This window comes from Ahaetulla prasina, chromosome 14 (genome assembly GCF_028640845.1).
Source record: "Ahaetulla prasina isolate Xishuangbanna chromosome 14, ASM2864084v1, whole genome shotgun sequence".
In the NCBI taxonomy this organism is placed as follows: domain Eukaryota; kingdom Metazoa; phylum Chordata; class Lepidosauria; order Squamata; family Colubridae; genus Ahaetulla; species Ahaetulla prasina.
The window spans coordinates 12,195,208-12,214,625 of record NC_080552.1 but is presented as its reverse complement, the minus strand read 5'-3'; the positions used below and the strand labels follow the sequence as shown (position 1 = coordinate 12,214,625).

Sequence of the window (19,418 nt, the reverse complement as noted above, 5' to 3'; positions counted from 1 at the left end):
AATAGAAAAACTGAATTATTGAGTCATCGTTTCAGAGATATTTCTTTGCCAGATTTCCCCAAAGCCTTCAACAACTGCAGATCTTACTCACCCATCTTTCCAACAACTCTGGGCAAATCCCAAAGATAGAGAGAAACAGAGACATAGATTTATATATTTTAATCTTTGGGACCTGCCCAAAGTTAATTCGGGGTAATATTCAGAGATATGTTGTACCTGCCTTGAAAGTTGAACTGAACAGCACAGTTCAAACATCAGGACTTGACCACAGGAAATGTTTTATGACATTTCATACTATGTCATAAAACGCTTTATGATTTTTATGTTATGAAATGTTTTATAAAATTTGCCAAATTTCAGTTCCAGAGGAATCATGGGTCCCTGGTATTGGACACACTCTCCAAGTTAAGTCATCTGAAGTACCTTGGTTCCAAAACTGCTGCCTTAGGATGCCCTGTTTTGCCCAGTGAAAGGTTACAGAGACAAGAGGTTTAGTACCACAGGTTGTCCTTGACTTCTAGCCACAATTCAGCGCAGAATTGTTGTTACCAAGGCAGTTGTTGAGTTTTGCCCCATTTTATGATCTTTCTTGCCCCAAGTCTTAAATGAATTACTGCATTTCTTAAATTAGTAACATTAAGTGAATCTGGCTTCCACGTTGATTTTGATTGTCACAAAAGGTGATCACATGACCCCGAGACACCGCAACCGTCATAAATAAGAATTGCCAAGTATCCGAATTTTGATCACATGACCATGGGGATGCTGTCATAAGTGTGGAAAAGGTTGTTATTTCACTTTTTTCAGTGCTGTTGTAACTTCTGTCACTGAACAAACTGTTGTAAGTCAAGGACTACCTGTATAAGTTCCTAAGAGAAGTGATACAGACCATGGCCTCAGAAACTCTGCTTCCTCAATAGAACACACTCGGACCATAATAAATAATATTAATCCCTGAATATGAATGTAGTGATATCAGATTATCCTCTAGTTTATCATTGTTTTCTGTCCGACCTTCATCTTGCCTCATTCTACAAGGGGTTGAGAACAAAGTCTGTTCCTATTTATTTGACTTTGCTACTGTAAAGTAAGATAAAAGAATAAGGCTTCACTGCTGCCATCTACTGAACACTTTTCTTTTCCAGGTTTTGTATTTTACTTTGCTCTTTTAATGAAACAATTTACTGTAAAATTATTTTGAGACACTGGTAGCCTTGACGTGAAAGTTATTACAATTAACGAAGTTAACCACACAAAATATAAAATGATGCTAGAATAACAAACTGGTTCCTTTGTTACAGAGTGAGAATTTTTGTTTTTGAGTGGAGGTCAAAGTGGAGAGACATCACCCTGCCAACAAAAGTGCGTATAGTCAAGGCTCTGGTTTTCCCAGTTGCAATGTATGGCTGTGAAAGTTGGACCATAAGGAAGGCTGAGCGCCAAAGAATGGAGGCCTTTGAACTCTGGTGCTGGAGAAGACTCCTGCGAGTCCCTTGGACTGCAAGGCCATCCAACCGGTCAGTCCTAGAGGAGATCAACCCTGACTGCTCTTTAGAAGGCCAGATCCTGAAGAGGAAACTCAAATGCTTTGGCCACCTAATGAGAAGGAAGGACTCCCTGGAGAAGAGCCAAATGCTGGGAACGATGGAGGGCAAAAGAAGAAAGGGACGGCAGAGAACGAGGTGGCTGGATGGAGTCACTGAAGCAGTCGGCGTGAGCTTAAATGGACTCCAGAGGATGGTAGAGGACAGGAAGGCCTGGAGGAACATTATCCATGGGGTCACGATGGGTTGGACACGACTTTGCAACTAACAACAAAAAAACCAAATCACAGAATTCACACACACACACACACACACACACACTGCTTTGGTGATCAGCCTGCTTATGAAATTAGCTGCAGAAAAAAAAATAGCTGCTCCTAAACTCTTGCTTTGCAAAGCTGCTTTCTGCAACTTGACAGTCACCAAAAACATTAGGATTGCAACGGATTTATAGCCAATGCTATCCGTATCTGTGTTGCTTCAGAACTCTGGAAATTTACAACTCAACACACTTGCAGACCCCTAGATGAAGTTAAAGCTTACCAAGCCTGGTTTGTAAAACCCTGCAAGGTCATTATATGCCAGTAAAAGGGTGCCAAACGGTGGTCCTTTGGGTTTCCACAGCCCAGTTCTAGCAGCTGAAGCTTTATTGCAAAAAGATTTTTTTTTTAAAAAAAAAAAAGGCAGATCACGTACCAAAGAGCAGGTCCGAATCATGGTGAACTGGAACCAGACAAAATTTGGCAACATCGCTAAAAATCCCAACTTTGTTTTGCCTATGTGAGTGGGAAACCATCCTATTCCTTAAGGGAGAAAACGATACATTGCAAATTCCAGCAGTGCTTTGATGCCACCTTGTGCCAAACAGAGAAATGATCCAAACTCTCCCAAGGTCAAAACAGCTTCTGTTACAATTGGTACAATTTTGCAATGATTCTAACCACCCCTAATAATAGGGAACACTTGTGATCTTCTACTTCAGCTTTTCCCAACCTTGGCTGCTTTAAAATGAGCAGACTTCAAATCCCAGAATTCCCCAAGTCACAAAGACTTAACTATTGCTATGAGTCAAGGATGATAGTGTTGTGTCTCGTCCGCTTTCACCGCAGCCGGGGCCTTCTTATCTGCTTCCGAACGCTGAGGAATGTCCTAGTATGCCTCCCGGCCCCAGCCCTGGCTCCATGCCCAGACAGGCTGAGGAGGAAGAAGTACCTCCAGCCCCCAGCTCTGGCTCCATGCCCAGGCAAACGGAGCAACTAGACCCCTCCCCCTCCCCCACAGCATGTGAGCCTGAGGAAGGTCAATTGCCAACAGCTGCAGACTGGAGTGACCCTCGCTTCAGAAGAATTGATAGGCGGTGGCGACAGAAGGAAGAGAGGGGCAGGCCTGGATAAGTGCTGAGTCATGGAGCCACACCCCATGGCCTATATAAAGGATCTGCTTTCTGGCATTCTCTGAGTCAGGCAAAGTCTAACATATCTTGCTGAAGTCACTTTCTGGTCTCCTGCCTGCCTTGAGAACTTTGCTAGGACTTTGGCAGAGCTGCAGAGGCACGCCTGATTCGGATTTCCCTGACCCGGCCGTCAGCGGAAGAGTGGGATAGAGGACAGGAAGGCCTGGAGGAACGTTGTCCATGGGGTTGCGATGGGTCGGACACGACTTCGCAACTAACAACAACAACGAGTCGGGCTGGTTTCTTCTCTGCCCCACCTGAGCCAAGAGCATAAGCCTGCATCATGAGCCTAGCAGGGTCATTTCCTACTGTTGCCTGTTATCCAGTTGCCTCTTGTCTTCTCATTCACATACTTCCCTTGATACACCAAGATCCCTCATAGCAATAGCACGTAGACTTATATACGGCTTCACAGTGCTTTACAGCCCTCTCTAAGCGGTTTACAGAGTCAGCCTCTTGCCCCCAACAATCTGGCTCCTCATTTTACCCACCTCGGAAGGATGGAAGGCTGAGTCAACCTTGAGCCGGTCAGGATCGAACTCCTGGCAGTGGGCAGTTAGCCTGAAATGCTGCATTCTAACCATTGTGCACCAGGAAGGAAGGAAGGAAGGAAGGAAGGAAGGAAGGAAGGAAGGAAGGGGAAAAGGAAGAGCAATAGCACTTAGACTTATATGCCGCTTCACAGTGCTTTTACAGCCCTCTCTAAGCGGTTTACTGAGTCAGCCTTTTGCCCCCAACCATCTGTGTCCTCTGTCAAGGTTCCAGAAAAACCTCTTCTGCATAAAAAAAACTCAGAAGCCATTGTCTTTAAGAGATCTTTACTAGCATGAGGAAACTGGCACACGATGAGTGAAATTCCAAAACTGAATTTCCGGATTCTTTTCCCAGTTATACAAACCCCAAGAGTCCCACCCCCCTGACCCCTTTGCTGGTCACATGGTCCCACGTTCTCCCAGTTCATTCGAATATCTTCTTGCCACTCCTCCTGCAGATGTGAACACCATCCGACCTTGACCGCTTGAAGAATGTTACCATACCCCTCAGCCCCCCTTCCTCCCCTCAGGGGAAAAATGTGGCAGCGTCTGGAACCCTAAAGTCTAATATGGTTTCCAGGCCTGACATCCTCATTTTACCCACCTCGGAAGGATGGAAGGCTGAATCTTCATGCTCACTGCTATTGTCAGGTAACCCTCCCAAAGTCAAACAAAATGAAAATGCAGAGATAGCTCACTTAACCCTCGACTTATGAACACAACTAAGCCCAGTTTCTGTTAAGTGAGACATTAGTTAATTGGAGTTTTGCCCCCATTTTATGGCCTTCCTTGCCACAGTTGTTTTAAGTCAATCACTGCAGCTGATAAGTTAGTAACCCGGTTGTTAAGTGAATCCACCTTCCCCATGGACTTTGTCAGAAGATTGCAAAAGAGGAACGAACACGTGACTCCGGGGCATTGCAGTGGTCATAAATGGTAGTTGACAAGCATCTGGATGTAAATCACGTGACCATCAGAATGCTGCAACGGTCCCAAGTGTGAAAAATGGTCATAATTCAACATCTGAAGGGCTGCTATAAAGAAGAAGTCCAAAGCACCAGAAGGCAGGACAAGAAGCAATGGATGGAAACTAATTAAGGAGGGAAGCAACCTAGGACTAAGGAGAAATGTCCTAACACTGAGAAAAATCAACCAGTGGAACAACCTGCCTCCAGAAGGTTTGAGTACCCCATCAGTGGAGTCTGGAAAGCCACGGGATCTGCTACTTGAGCAGGGGGTTGAACTAGAACAGGGGTCTCCAACCTTGGACCCTTTAAGACTTGTGGACTTCAACTCCCAGAGTCCTTCAGCCAGCAAAGCTGGCTGAGGAACTCTGGGAGTTGAAGTCCACAAGTCTTAAAGGGACCAAGGTTGGAGACTCCTGGATTAGAAGATCTTCCAGGGTCCCTTCCAACTCAGATGATATTCCATGTTCAACCTTGAGAAGTTGCCTTCTTCTTCTTCCTTTAGCTTGAAGGACAATGGAACGGTCAACCTACCCACTTCTTCCATTGACTTTAATTTCACAATCAGCAACAGTAGATTACTATTCATTTACTGACTCATTTATTGGCCCATTTAGTCAGTGCGAACTGTGGTCCAAATCAGGTTTCCCTTAGCGGCCAAAAGCAAAGCTTGTTTGAACCTTTCCTCCAAAGCAGAGGTGGGTTTCAGCAGATTCTGACCAGTTCTGGAGAACCGGTAGCGGAAATTTGGAGTAGTTTGTAGAACCGGTAGTAAAAATTCTGAATGGCCCCGCCTCCATCTATTCTCTGCCTCCCGAGTCCCAGCTGATTGGGAGGAAATGGAGATTTTACAGTATCCTTCCCCTGCAACGCCCACCAAGCCACACTCACAGAACCGGTAGTAAAAAAATTTGAAACCCACCCCTGCTCCAAAGCATGGATAAAGAACAAACTCCTAGCAACGAACATTACTAATAATAGCCAGAACTGATAGGTTACCTGTGAGTACAGCCCCATGGCACAGAATCTAATCTGAATTTGGGCACAAGGGCCAACAAATCCCCTTTTGAGTGGATGGCAATTCTGACCGTTGCACCAAGGTCTCTTACATGGCAAAGATGTCCACCTCCCCTGGATGCAGGAAGAAAAAGACCAAGCAAGCCGGTTCCCCAGCCAGAGACAGTAACAGCTTTTAATTAGACAAGAGTCAGCACACCCGTTAAAGACAAATAACTGTTTGTCTCTTTTTGGAAACTCCTTCATATTACCCACTGGGGAGAACAATTTTCCTTGAGAAATTAAAACCGTGTGCGCAAGGCCAGAACTTCACTATTTACGGTGAATCTGCTGTTTTCCTCCTGCTGTGACTATTTACATTACAGTACCACATTGTGATCAACCAGGAGGCCAGGAGGAGCCTGGGGGGAGGGGGGGATTTAACAATACGGACAGGTGAGCCCAAGTCCAGAAAGGCAATCTGATTATTTATAGATTTGTACATTATACAATACATACATATATATATATAGATATAGATTTGTGTGTTTACACAGATACATTGCTCTCTGAAGTATTAAAAAATTGATCGGCCTCCATTCTATAAAAAATACCTAACTCTACAAGGTAGAAAAAGAAAAAAACATCTTTTTCTTTCCAAGTATACACTGATTTACACCCAAAGTTTCTTCTGGAAATGTACAGTTTGTGGATTCTTCCTGCAGGCTTTTTTTTCTTTTTTTTTGGGTACAGAGAAATACAGGACATTAGTAAGTGTGTAAGAAGAATGTTTGGGGTTTGAGAATCACTCTCCAGTGGAACATCATCTCTGTGTTTCTCTGACCATTTCATCTCCACGTTCAAGCCAGTTGGAAACCATTCATAGGGGAATCTACTGATTTTTCTTTTTTTTTTAATTCCAGTGTGCTGGTTCAAGAAACTGTAAAGTATTCCAGTTGTGAGAACTCAGTGTGAAAAAGCAAAAAGCCCGTGGCTTTGGCTGGAACTAGCATTTTCAAACTAGCAGCAGGTAGTTTGTCCGTACATGAAGGTGACTCAAAAACTCAACGGTTCGATGATTTCTAAGAAGGGAGAGGAATAGCGTATACCAGTTCTCAGCACGATGTCTTACACCCCAGGAAAATAATCTGCATGTGGCTCGCACAGACACAAGTCCGGTTGCCCCATACATTGTGTGTCCAAGTTGCACAATCGCTCCGTGTGTGCTTTAGAGAGGTGGACAGTGGAGGAGATACAGAGAAGGTATGTGTCGAAATGTACAATCTCGCCCTCCGTGGGCTCCTGAAACTTCTGTCTAAAATAAAGCATCGGTGAAGCAGGATTCGCTCATGAGAGGTATAAGGCGCCCCTTTCAAATTCCAAATAGTGGCATTTAAAATAAAATAAAGAACCCTCAAGAAACAAGCCTCTTTTAAAACGTATCTCAAAGGGCAGATTTAAAATACATTGAAAACCTTTTCTCTTTTTTTTTTCAGGGGAAATAGCCTGCTTTCTAGGTACAGGCAAAATTCATCTTCTCCCCTAAAAATTTATGTTGGAGGGAAAGTTGACTTGTCCCCAATTGCTTGTTTATCAGACTCCCATCGATATACAAATCTACTTCGACCCAAGGAGAAAGCGGAAGAGTTCTGTGCAATATCTGTTTCAGCACCTTCCCAAAGGTATAGATGCAAAGCCAAACCAATAATTCAGTGTTCTACTAGAGCTTGAACAGGTCCTTCTAAGCAATGTGATGTGTTGGTGCCAACAGACAAAACAACTCGGTTCTTCCAGTCTGTGATGTGTCTCCCTCTCCCCACATCCCTCCTTTCCCGTTTTTATTATTGAACCGACACATCCGTGGCCATTCTTGCCTTAAAGTGGTTTAACTAAAAGAAAACCCCAAACGAAAAAGGGTGTGAGATGAAGCATGGAAGGAAGCAGCTGCAGCAAGGAGGGATAAAGGATCAGCTCTGCTTCCACATTCAGTATCATCAGCTGAGCGTCCTCCTCCTCCAGCACAATCATCGCCAGCTGCTGCCCCGGACAACCAACTTCATCAACCAGGGCTACCACCCACCAAATCATCCAGAGGACCACGCCTGGGTTTACCTCTTCCTTCTTTTCTTTTACATCAGCCCGTCACTCTACAGAGTGGCTCCATTCCCCGGAGTGCCTGCAACTCCTGAGTTTTAAGGCAGACCCCACCCCCCCAAAAAAACATGGGGGCTCCAAAACATGCCATGCCTTGTGAGACACGGCGCAAGAGACAACGAACCCGGCCGGAGTTCAAGGCAGCCCCGTTTTCCTTTCCACTGGCCGAACAACCCAGGCAGCTTCAAAAAGGAGGGCAATCGGAGGGCTGATGATTAAACAGAGAGGCAGGGGAAGGCAGGTTCCAGGAAGGGATCTGAGAGAGTCTTCCTTTGACTGCCGTGCTACAACTTCCAGGTGCCGAGGGATCCAGCTACCTCCCGCGCAGCACAAGCCTGCTTCTGTTCCTTGTGGACAGGAGAAGTTTCCAAGAAGGTTATTTCAAGGGGCCACCCAGATTCTGCTCCATTCCTGCAAAAGAGGGCAGGTGTGTATGTTGGCCCCCCCGCCCTCACCCCTCATTTCTGTGACTCCCTTTCTTTTTTTTCCAAACTCTTTTTGCCACCCGTAGCCCCGTTCCCACAAGCCGGAGGGTTCCAAAACCCGTTAGAATCAGGACAGCCTTACTTAATGGCTAGTCCACTCTCTCTCTCTCTCTCTCTCTCTCTCTCTCTTCTCCACCCCAGGTTCACTGCGATCTGCCACCCAACCACTCCAATGTGAGGCTTCCTGTGCCTTCTCCATAGAGTGAAGACTTGGCCAGCATTTCCTTCTTCCAAGTAGCAAATCCGCCACACCCACGTGACGCTGGGTTTGTGTTGCTCTCAACTCTTTAAGTCTCCTACTTGACTTCCAGGATAGATGGGTTGGTTTCCATGATGGCCACAATGATTCGGTCAATGTAGTCTTGGAGTCGGAAGTTGATCTCTTCTTGCTTCTGGATTGCCTCCATCAGCTGAAGAGGAAAAAGGATCAAGCTTATTTATTTCTCCCCTCCCCCCCAATTTTACAAAAAGGTTAATGAAAATCTGAAAACCAAAGGGTTTTCATAACATAACAAAAGGTTGAAAGGCCAGGAAGGATGAATATGTAGCTGGATAGCTAAAATATGCAGTGAGATTAGCAAAGACTAAGCAATAGCAATAGCACTTAGAGTTATATACCGCTTCACTGTGCTTTACAGCCCTCTCTAAGCGGTTTATAGTCAGAATCTTGCCCCTAAAAATCTGGGTCCTCATTTTACCGATTTCAGAAGGATGGAAGGCCGAGTCAACCTTGAGCCAATCAGGATTGAACTACTGGCAGTCGGCAGAGTTAGCCAGCAATGCTGCATTCTAACCGCAGAGCCAACACAAAATATCAGTCAACACTTTTTTTTTTCCTCTTCTACCTCACTCTTTCTTTTTTTCACCCTCCCCTAGCTCCCATTATTTTTATTTTCCTTTGTATTTTATATTCTGATGAAATAAAATTGTGATACATAATCGTTCTATTCTTCTTTAACCATTTAGTTAACTGGTATTAGGCTCAAGCTTATGACAGGAAGATCATTCTATTATAGTGCAGGACTACCTAATGCCAGGCTGGGATTTATCAAGTCTTTAAAATGAAGTATTTATGGTAGCCCTAGTTGGAGGGATTATCAAGGCATCTCCAATATGGGCCTGTGGGTTTTCTAGTGTGGTCTAAACCCACATTTAAAAGTATATATATTTTTTGCTTTAAAAGAAAAAACAGCCTCTGATAATCAGGCAACTCAGCTGGGATCATCAGAGGAGCCTTTTAAAAGCATTTTTTTTACAACCTCTTCGCCCGAAAAGGTTGTAGAAAAAATGCTTTTAAAAGTTTAAAAGAAAAAAGTTGGCCAACCCACCCAGTCACATTACACCCCCCCCCCACCAAGCCATGTCCACAGAACCGATAGTAACAAATTTTACATTTCGCCACTGAATATATCCCTTCATAATAGGCTCACCTAACTTTCCAAAATTAGTGTTACGAGGTACTCGGCTGGATGCGAAAGAAAAAAAGGGATTAATTGTTAGAGGGGATGCGGTGACTCAGGGGCTACGACGTTGAGCTTGTCGATCGAAAGGTCGGCAGCTCGGCAACTCGAATCCCTAGTGCTGCCGTGTAACGGGGTGAGCTCCCGTGACTTGTCCCAGCTTCTGCCAACCTAGCAGTTTCGAAAGCACGTAAAAATGCAAGTAGAAAAAATAGGGACCGCCTTTGGTGGGAAGGCAACAGCGTTCCGTGTGCCTTTGCCGTTGAGTCACGCTGGCCACATGACCACGGAGTCGTCTTTGGACAGCGCTGGCTGTTTGGCTTTGAAACAGAGGTGAGCACTGCCCCCTAGAGTCGGGAAGGAGTAGCACGTGTGCGAGGGGAACCTTTACCTTTTAAATACTTAGTTTGCTCAACAAGATAAAGAGAAATCCTCCAAGTGTCCATCAGAACCAAAGTTGCCCTTTCTAATGTGAATGTCTGGATTCTCTAAATTGCCTCTCCCAACACACTCCGCTCCCCACTTCATAGTTTGCAGGGAAAGTCCCTGTAAGGTCAGCACATTTACCTCGTCTCTGGAGACCGAGCTGATTTCCGCCGCTAGAGATTCCGAGAAGGAAGCAGAGAAGAGATTCTTGGCACCTTGAATACTGAGGTTGATGATCTGCCCGTTCAACTCATCGTTCTGCTCCTTCAAGTTTCGGTTGTCCTGTTCGCAAAGAAAATTCCCCCCCTATGATCACTATCAGTTTTTGCTTTAAGCAGGAGACCAAGAGAAGCTGCCTTCCACAGAGGCCGACCACCAAGGGCTCTTTTGACCAAGGTTCTCTCTCCTCGAATCTTTTCCCCCAAGTCCTCACCCCTTGATTGTTTTAACTAGACCAGTGATGGCGAAACTTTTCAGCACCCAATGCTGAAAAGGGAGCATGTGTGCACGCGCGCATCTGGGCAGCAATCTGGAAGAGGAGCTGCCTAGGGCGCATGCATGCGCTTGAAAATGAACTTTCGGTTTCAGCTACTGAACTTACCAAACTTCCGGTTTCAGCCAGCTAGTCTTCCGGCTTTCTGGCACGCATGCAGACACAACGATCAGCTGGCCGGCGCGCACGCTCACGCAGGAAAACGGACAACCAGCTTTTCTGGTTTCCGGGACTGCCGCATACAAAAAGGCCAGCTGATCGCCCCACGCGCACATGCGCGCCAGAAATCCAGAAAAGGAACGGGCTACACCACGTATGGCAGGCAGCACGGCTCCGCGTGCCCCTTCGGGCATGCGTGCCGTAGGTTCACCGTCACGGAACTAGACTGCTGCCCTTGGAATGTCAAATGCCAGGGAAATCGGGAGATTCAGGCAGTTCAAAATTAGTATGAAGTTTTATTGCAAGTTTAAGCTCTCTACAGCAGGGGTCTCCAACCTTGGCAACTTTAAGCCTGGAGGATTTCAACTCCCAGAATTCCCCAGCCAGCTTTGCTGCTCTACAGGACTCTAACTAACTGGCGGTTATGTGAAATAAGTGAGAGATAAGGGAGTCATTCAAGGTGGGCTGGGCTCAGATCTCTTGCGGGTGTGCGGCAGGGACTCCTGACTTATTTGACCCCTCCCTCAGGCTCAGCCTGGTCATCTCCTACATGGAATCTTCTTGAGGCTCCAGCAACCCATGCTAGCTGGGGAATTCTGGGAGCTGAAGTCCATATATCTTAAAGTTGGTAAAGCTGAGAAACACTGCTTTAACCTGATGCCCACATCTCATTTCCCCCAAAGATCACAGACCAGGTAACTATCCCACGGAGTTTCAGAGCCCCAAACAGCTGCTTTCCATCCCCCACCCCCAAGATATCCCCAACAATGCTACCACCAGGGGAAAGTCCCGCCACTGTCCCATGTCTTAAGATTCCGTCTACCTGCTTGAGCCGCCTGATCTCTTGTTCCAGTTCATTCTCTCGCGTCCGGCTGTTGTACTCCTGCAGGCCTACGCTGCTGCTCCGCCCTCTCCGCTGCTCGGCTTCTAGCTTAAAGAGCTGCAGGTGTTCCAGCTGTTTCCTGAGGTCCTCAATCAGCTGCAAGACAAGCAAGCAAAATCAAGGCCAACGGGCACTTGCAAGCAATTCACGGATGGGTTCACGCTGTTTAAAAAAAAAAAAAAAAGCCAGCCAGCAGAAAGCATAGATTGTCGCAGCCAGACCAGGCAGGATTCTTTTCGCCCTCTCCAAGCCATCTTTCCTGCAATTTAATCTGAACTGCACCCAGAAGTAGGGCTTCCCTGCCGAGAGGCATGTCTTGTTTTCCAAATGCACCCCAACTCTATTGTCTGCAGCTATCCTGAACTGAAGGAAGACCTACAGTAACAGATTGGAAAATGGGCTGTGTGTCTGCAGAGGGGCGAAAAGATGTCATTAAATAATTGTTGTCCAGACAAATGCAACATCTAAAATATCCTCTGGGCAGAAGGGCAAAATACGAATCGCAGGGAGGAAGAATTCATTTCAGAGTTGCTATGCAGTTCTTGTACTGTTGTGGTCCGCCAGCGGAGCTGGCAACGGAATCAGACAGCAAGGAGGCTGGGGAAGGCCCGGATGAGGGCTCTGCGTCAGAGGCAGAAGTGGGGCCAGGGCCATCAGGGAGTGAGGTGCGGACTCCGGAGCCTCCCGAGACTGATCGTAGTGTGAGGCAGAGGAACAGGAGGAGCCTGTTCCTAATGCACGCATGAGAAGAGCTGCCAGAAGACAAGAGCAGCTCAAGCAAAGAGGACAGCTCGGGAGTAGGGCCAAGAGATGACTGGCCTCCTCCCATAAGGCTTAAAACAGACCAGCAACGGCGTTTGGGCTTTGCCGGAAAACAACATTGATAGCTTTGTTTTGTTGCATTTGTATTGGTGTCTTCTGAACTTTTGCCAAGAAAGGCCTTTGGCAGTTTGCCTAATTGGACCAAGGTTTACGATAGGACTGAGGAATTTGCATTGGGAGGAATTTGCTTTAATTTAGTTGAACTACGCTGGGAATGAAGTAATTCTCAGCTGTTTTAATAAAGTTTGTTTTTTCACTGACTGAGTTTCCTACTACCTACTTGGGCGTGGGTCACAACATGCACTGACAACAGTTTGTTTTGTTTTTTCTCGTCCATAAAGTTTACAAGTAGTCCTTGACTTACAACAATTCGTTTAGTGACTGTTCAAAGTTACAACGGCACTGAAAAAAGTGACTTATGACCATTTTTCACATTTACGCCCGTTGCAGCATCCCCGTGGTTATACGATCACGATTCGGGCACTTGGCAACTGACTCCTATTTATGACCGTTGCCGTGTCCCGGAGTCATGTGATCACCATTGGCCACCTTCCGACAAGCCACGGGGGAGCCAGATTCACTTAACAACCACATTACTAACTGAACAACTGCACTGATCCACCTAACAACCGTGGCAAGAAAGGTCGTAAAATAGGAGAAAGTTCACTTAACAAACGTTTCACTTAGGAACAGAAATTCTGGGCTCAATTTTAAGTCGAGGACTACCTGTACAGATCGCCTGATGCAATTCAGATCTTGCAGGCATTTTATTCTGTTCCTCAAACCTTCTCCAGCTTCCTGACCGCAAAGGAAATCCTGATCTTGAAAACCGTACAAAAGTCTGGCATATAGCGAAGTTCCTTCCGAACCTCACAAGCGTCTCATGCAGGGGTGAGATGTAAAATTTGTTCCTACCGGTTCTGTGGGCGTGGTTTGGTGGGGACAGGGGGCAATGTGACTGGGTGGGCATGGCCAACTTTTTTTTTTTTACTTTTAAAAGCATTTTTTCTACCACCTCTTCGGCTGAAGAGGTTGTAAAAAATGCTTTTAAAAGGCTCTGGCGATCCCAGCTGAGTTGCCTGATCGTCGGAGGCTTTTCTTTTCTTTTAAAAGCATTTTTTTTTGCCTTTAAAAGTAAAAAAAGCCTTTGATGATCAGGCAACTTATCTGGGATCGTCAGAGGAGCCTTTTAAAAGCATTTTTTCTACAACCTCTTCAGCGGAAGAGGTTTTAAAAACTTCTGACGATCCCAGCTGAGCCGTGCGATCATCAGGTGTTTTTTTTTTACTTTTAAAAGCATTTTTTCAGCCGAAGAAAAAATGCTTTTAAAAGTAAAAAAAAACAAAAACAAATCCTCTGATGATCGCGCAGCTCAGCTGGGCATGGGGGAGGGGAAGGCAGGGATTTTTGCTACCGGTTCTCCGAACCATCCGCCGCCATCACTGTTGGATCAGGCGATCCAGTCCAAACTGGGAGCATTTCATCCCTGGTCTATTCGAGCTTTTGGAAACCAGCGGTGGCCCTTCTCACCTCTTGCGTGGACTCTTTATCTTTCTGGAACTGATGTCTCTCGTGATTCAACTTCTCTCCCAGCTTTCTCTTGTTCTCCTGCTCTTCTGTGAGCTGAACGGTGAGGTCTTCAATTTCGTCCAACAGCTTCTGTTTCTCCTAGAAGAAGAAAATGGGAGGGGGGGGGAAGGAAAACAATGAAACTGGAAATCTTCTAGCAGCTTCATCCCCTGGAGAAAGGCCGAGGTCCCTCAGCGATAAAGCACAAGGTTGACATGCAAACCAGCTAGGCTTAATCTCACCACTTGACTTTACCCAGAGGTGGGCTGCTGGGGGTTCGCAGGGGTTCGGCAGAACCACTAGCTAAGATTCTGTGCAGTTCGGAAAAGCCCCCAAATCCCACTCCTGGCTGGCCCCGCCCACCTTGCCCCCCACTCCCAGGAGTCCCCACGTGGCCTAATTTGGATGCAGGTAAATGCAGGGCGCACACGGGAGGCTTGAGGAGGGCAAAACACAGGCCTACTGGAAGTTCAGGGCCTCCAGAGCCTGGGGAGGCCATGTTCACCCTCCCAGAGGGTCAAGAAAAGCCTCCGGAGCCCCGGAAGGGCAAAAATGCCCCCCCACCGCCGCTATAACATAACGTAACAACAGAGTTGGAAGGGACCTTGGAGGCCTTCTAGTCCAACCCCCTGCCCAGGCAGGAAACCCTACACCATCTCAGTCAGATGGTTATCCAACATTTTCTTAAAAATTTCCAGTGTTGGAGCATTCACAACTTCTGCAGGCAAGTCGTTCCACTTATTAATTGTTCTAACTGTCAGGAAATTTCTCCTTAGTTCTAAGTTGCTTCTTTCTTTGATCAGTTTCCACCCATTGCTTCTTGTTCTACCCTCAGGTGCTTTGGAGAATAGCTTGACTCCCTCTTCTTTGTGGCAGCCCCTGAGATATTGGAACACAGCTATCATGTCTCCCCTAGTCCTTCTTTTTATTAAACTAGACATACCCAGTTCCTGCAACCGTTCTTCATATGTTTTAGCCTCCAGTCCCCTAATCATCTTTGTTGCTCTTCTCTGCACTCTTTCTAGAGTCTCAGCATCTTTTTTACATCGTGGCGACCAAAACTGAATGCAATATTCCAAGTGTGGCCTTACCAAGGCCTTATAAAGTGGTAGTAACACTTCACGTGATCTTGATTCTATCCCTCTGTTTATGCAGCCCGGAACTGTGTTGGCTTTTTTAGCAGCTGCTGCACACTGCTGGCTCATATCTAAATGGTTATCCACTAGGACTCCAAGATCCCTCTCACAGGTACTACTACTGAGCAAGGTACCACATATACGGTACTGGTGCATTTTGGTTTTTTGGCCTAAATGTAAAACCTTACTTTTTTCACTGTTGAATTTCATTTTGTTAAGTTTGCCATGTTGTAGGAGACGAACTTGGCCATGCCCACCAGGCAACTGGGCAGAAACCCCTTGCTAAAATTTCTCTCTACGGCAGCAGAACTAGACCAAGAAATTGTGCTAGTCCAGACCAACATCTGTCCCAGCTGTTGAACAGAAACGACTAGATTGTGCTTTTTATATGGGGGATTGTCCTAAAGAAGAGGGAGTCAAGCTATTCTCCAAAGCACCTGAGTGTAGAACAAGAAGCAATGGGTGGAAACTAATCAAGGAGAGAAGCAACTTAGAACTAAGGAGAAATTTCCTGACAGTTAGAACAATGAATCAGTGGAACGACTTGCCTCCAGAAGTTGTAAATGCTCCAACACTGGAAGTTTTTAAGATGATGTTGGATAACCTTTTGTCTTAAGTGGTATTGGGTTTCCTGCCTGGGCAGGGGGTTGGACTAGAAGACCTCCAAAGTCCCTTCCAACCCTGTTATTATGTTATGTTATTAGAACTCACTGGGAACAGCAAACTCAGGTAGCTGGTTGGCCACAGAATTGTCCTCCAATCTTCCTTTCCTGTTAAGCAGCTGCCATCTGCTGCCTCTGTTGTGCCCAACAATAAGAACTAGACAAGAGTCAACGAAGCTTTGCACCATGCTGCTGGTTATTGCGAGATAATGAAGGTTTCGTTTCTGCAAGACCCCCAGTGCCCCATCACAATGTTCTGGGATACTGCAAGGGCTTGCATTTCATCTGGGTTTAGAAATATGGGGGAACGTAACTACCTAGTCCAGAGGTCTTCAAACCTGGCAGCTTTGTGGACTTCAACTCCCAGAATTCTCCATAGCTGGCATAGCTATGCTGGCTGGAGAATTCTGGGAGTTGAAGTCCACAAGTCTTAAAGCTGCCAAGTTTGAAGACCTGTGGACTAGTCCCTCAATACCTGAAGTAGGGAGGAGGGAGAGGAGGAGGAGGAGGAGGAGGAGGAGGAGGAGGAGGAGGAGGAGGAGGAGGAGGAAGAGGAGGAGGAAATTGCCTAGAAGAAAGTGCTCACCTCTTCTAGTCTCTCAATGTTGGCCTTGAGGCAGGGGACGCAGGACCGAAGTTCTCCGTTTTCATTGTCCAGTTGATGCAACCTGTGCATGTGCATAAACCCAAACGCCTGTTTAGAAACCTTATTTATTTATACATTTATATATCAAAATTTCAGTGGCTACCAATAGAAAATCAAAACAATATGATTTAAATAAAATAAAGAAACAAATAAATAAAATCCAAATTAAAACTGTCAAAACCATAAACAAAAACTTTGCACCAAGTTAAACAGACATCGATTATGGAGTGTTATCCCAGCTGGCCCCAACAGGGCTACCTAATGCCATGGACTCTTAATTAATCAACACTATTCAAAATTGTGCATCAAAAATGCAAAACAGAGGAAGCGATGCCAGCTTCTTCCTGCTGTTTTTCATATGGCCTAAACTACAATTCCAGTTGTTATTCTTTTGGGATTTTTTCCCCTGTATTCTGTGCAACTGCAGACATCTCTGGGGAAAAAACGACTTTTCCCACAGAGGCAAAGGCAACTGTGCTTTCTAACCAAACTTTTTTTTTCTCTTCTTTTGTTCAATTAAAATGTTTTAGCCCAAATCTCCTTGTAATCGTTTCTCCTAACAGGACTAGAAATCTAAATGTCAGGTGCAGAATTTGGCAGATGTGAATTAAGAGCGAGTTAACACTGTGGAAGAAGGTTCAATACACCGAGTGCAGAAATCCCCCTTCCGCCTGTCCCAAATGCTCCACTAACTGCACTGAGCAGATACATATTTTTTTTAAACCTCTGTAATGATTATTTCATTAGCCTCAGGAAATCAGACGTTCAATATTTTCCTGAGGTGATACACAAACTGTCAGGGTTCCAAGTAACACCCCCAAATGAAAGAAGACTCTGAGGTTTGAGTTTCCTCAAAGTTCCATTTTATGAGAGATGTCATATTGGCACATCTGGGAAAACCCGAATCTGAAAACTTCCAGATTTTCCCCACTCAAAGGAAAGTCCAGGTCCCTGCCCAACACCCACATGTCCATCACATGGTCCAATCAAAGCACCGTCCCAACTGGAGATGCCTCCCAGTCAGACCCCTCCAGGAGCAGGGCAGAATGTCCTTGACTCTCAGAGAAAAGAATGTTATTTTGACTACATATCTCCCCAGCTGCATACAGTTCCCCCCTCCCAGTTTCCCACAGTAGTAAATGTGGCAGGCCTGAGATCCAATGCCCCAAAATGGCTTCCAGGCCTGACACAAACGACAATAACCTATCGCTTCCCCGGGCGGATCCATCTTACCGGGCTTGCAGGTTTTCAATCTCAATGCTTTTTTCTCGTTCCATCCTGCTGAGCATGTCTTTCTGTTTCCGGATTTCGTCCATCAGAATTTCATCAGATTTCATCTCTTGCTCTTTCAGCTGCTCTTCCAAGGCATTTGCTCTGTCCCGGAAGAAGAGAGGTTTCAAATTTAACGCTACTTACCGTCCCATGAGAACTCACGCTCTGTGGCACACGGACCCCAGGGAACAAGAGAGATTTTTCACTGGGATCCACAAAATCTGAGAGTTACACCTGGATTTTCTTGCAGACAGTGTGAGGTGCTATAGGTTGGAGTGGTGCGGTGGCCTGGAGGTGGAGCTCTCTCCTCACAATCAGGAGGCTTGTGAGTTTGATCCTAGGTAGAGGCAGATAATTTCTCTCTCTGGGAGCATTGAGAATTTATCTGCTGAACAAAACTTTGCATTGGCAACGGGAAGGGCATCTGGCCAGTAAAACACTCCACTAGTTCCATTCAGTTGCCCAGACTCCACCCCGCAAGGGATTATGGGGTCATTAAAAGAAGATGATGATTGTGAGACGATGTAGGTGGCGTACAAGATTAAGGCACTTGGTGAGGTGGACATCATACAATTTTAATTAATAAGTAAATTGTAGGCGGGGCCACATATCAGGAGTCTGGTAGCCCCTTTTCAGATTAACAGATGTTATTAAAAGGCACCAACTTTTGTGAACTACTGTTGTGCCTCGTCCTCCCTCCTCTCCTCAGCCGGCCCCTCCCGTCTCCTCCCGGGCCTGCTATCAGATTCAGAGTCTGATAATGAAGATGAATGGCCTGTCATGCCTCCAGCCCCTGGCCCTGGCCCCATGCCCGGACAGGATGTTAGGAATGAACAGATAAGCCCAAGACAGCTTACTCGTCGGAGGGGGAGGGGGACACGACAACTACAGTTCATTTCATCAAGATGCACAGAGGGGTAAAAGTGATACAGGTTTTAAATTGGGACTAAGAAAGCTGTTAATCTGAAGAAGTGCTACCAGACGCTTCTTCCTGTGCTATTGGCCAATCCCAGTCTTCCTTGGCAATTCTAACGACGGCCTGATTTCTATCTTAGAGGAGGATCAAAACAAGACCATATCTGGCAAAGCTGCACGCCTTCTTGAGAAGGTGGCTTTCTCATCCTCTTTATGGTGTACTAAAGCAGGGGTCTCCAACCTTGGCAACTTTAAGACTTGTGGACTTCAACTCCCAGAATTCCTCAGCCAGCTGAGGAATTCTGGGAGTTGAAGTTCACAAGTCTTAAAGTTGCCAAGGTTGGAGACCTCTGCCCTAAAGCACCTGCGAAATATGAAAAAGAGCTGAAAAATGGTAATATTTCTACACTCCGGGTTATGTAGTGTAGGAGATGGTAGTGTAGGCTGAGCCCGAGGAAGGGGGTCAAACGCGTCATAAATCATGAGACCCTGCGCCCCCTCAAAAGATCTAAGTCCAGCCCACCTTAAATGCCTTTCTTATCTCTCAGTTCCCTTGGCCATTAGTAGATCAGATTCTTGTGGAGAGCCTTCAGCTTGCAATAAATCTTTAAGCTCATTTGAATTGCCTGAATCGCCCAATTTCCCCAGCACTTGACACATAGGTTCCATTGGAAAATGTTCTCTTCTCAATTCCCTCTCTTACATGTGTCTGTTTTTTAAAAGGCTGACCTCAAATTTTTTTTTTTACTGCTTGCCTTGAGCAATTAATTAAGTCACTAGCAGCCTAATCCACCAAAGTCCTATTGAAAAAGTCCTGTTGAAAATGCAGCGGTGTGAAGAAACAA

The 19,418-nt window shown here is 45.9% G+C and overlaps 1 protein-coding gene across 4 annotated transcripts in view; it reads right to left on the bottom strand.

Annotated features, from left to right (window-relative positions):
- Nucleotides 1–4,908: 4,908 nt before the first annotated feature.
- RAB11FIP3 (RAB11 family interacting protein 3) overlaps nt 4,909–19,418 on the bottom strand; it is an 88,128-nt gene continuing 73,618 nt past the window's right edge. For 2 of the 4 annotated variants that reach the window (XM_058156903.1, XM_058156905.1), the window contains 6 exons: nt 17,620–17,760; nt 16,327–16,408; nt 13,904–14,041; nt 11,492–11,647; nt 10,158–10,298; nt 7,914–8,540 (listed from right to left, as the gene is read on the bottom strand). In XM_058156903.1, the coding sequence (XP_058012886.1) occupies nt 8,427–8,540; nt 10,158–10,298; nt 11,492–11,647; nt 13,904–14,041; nt 16,327–16,408; nt 17,620–17,760 (772 nt within the window). In that variant the 3' untranslated portion in view covers nt 7,914–8,426. Of the gene's footprint in view, nt 8,541–10,157; nt 10,299–11,491; nt 11,648–13,903; nt 14,042–16,326; nt 16,409–17,619; nt 17,761–19,418 lie in introns of all 4 variants that reach the window. The other 2 variants (XM_058156902.1, XM_058156904.1) reach the window with 2 other exon arrangements.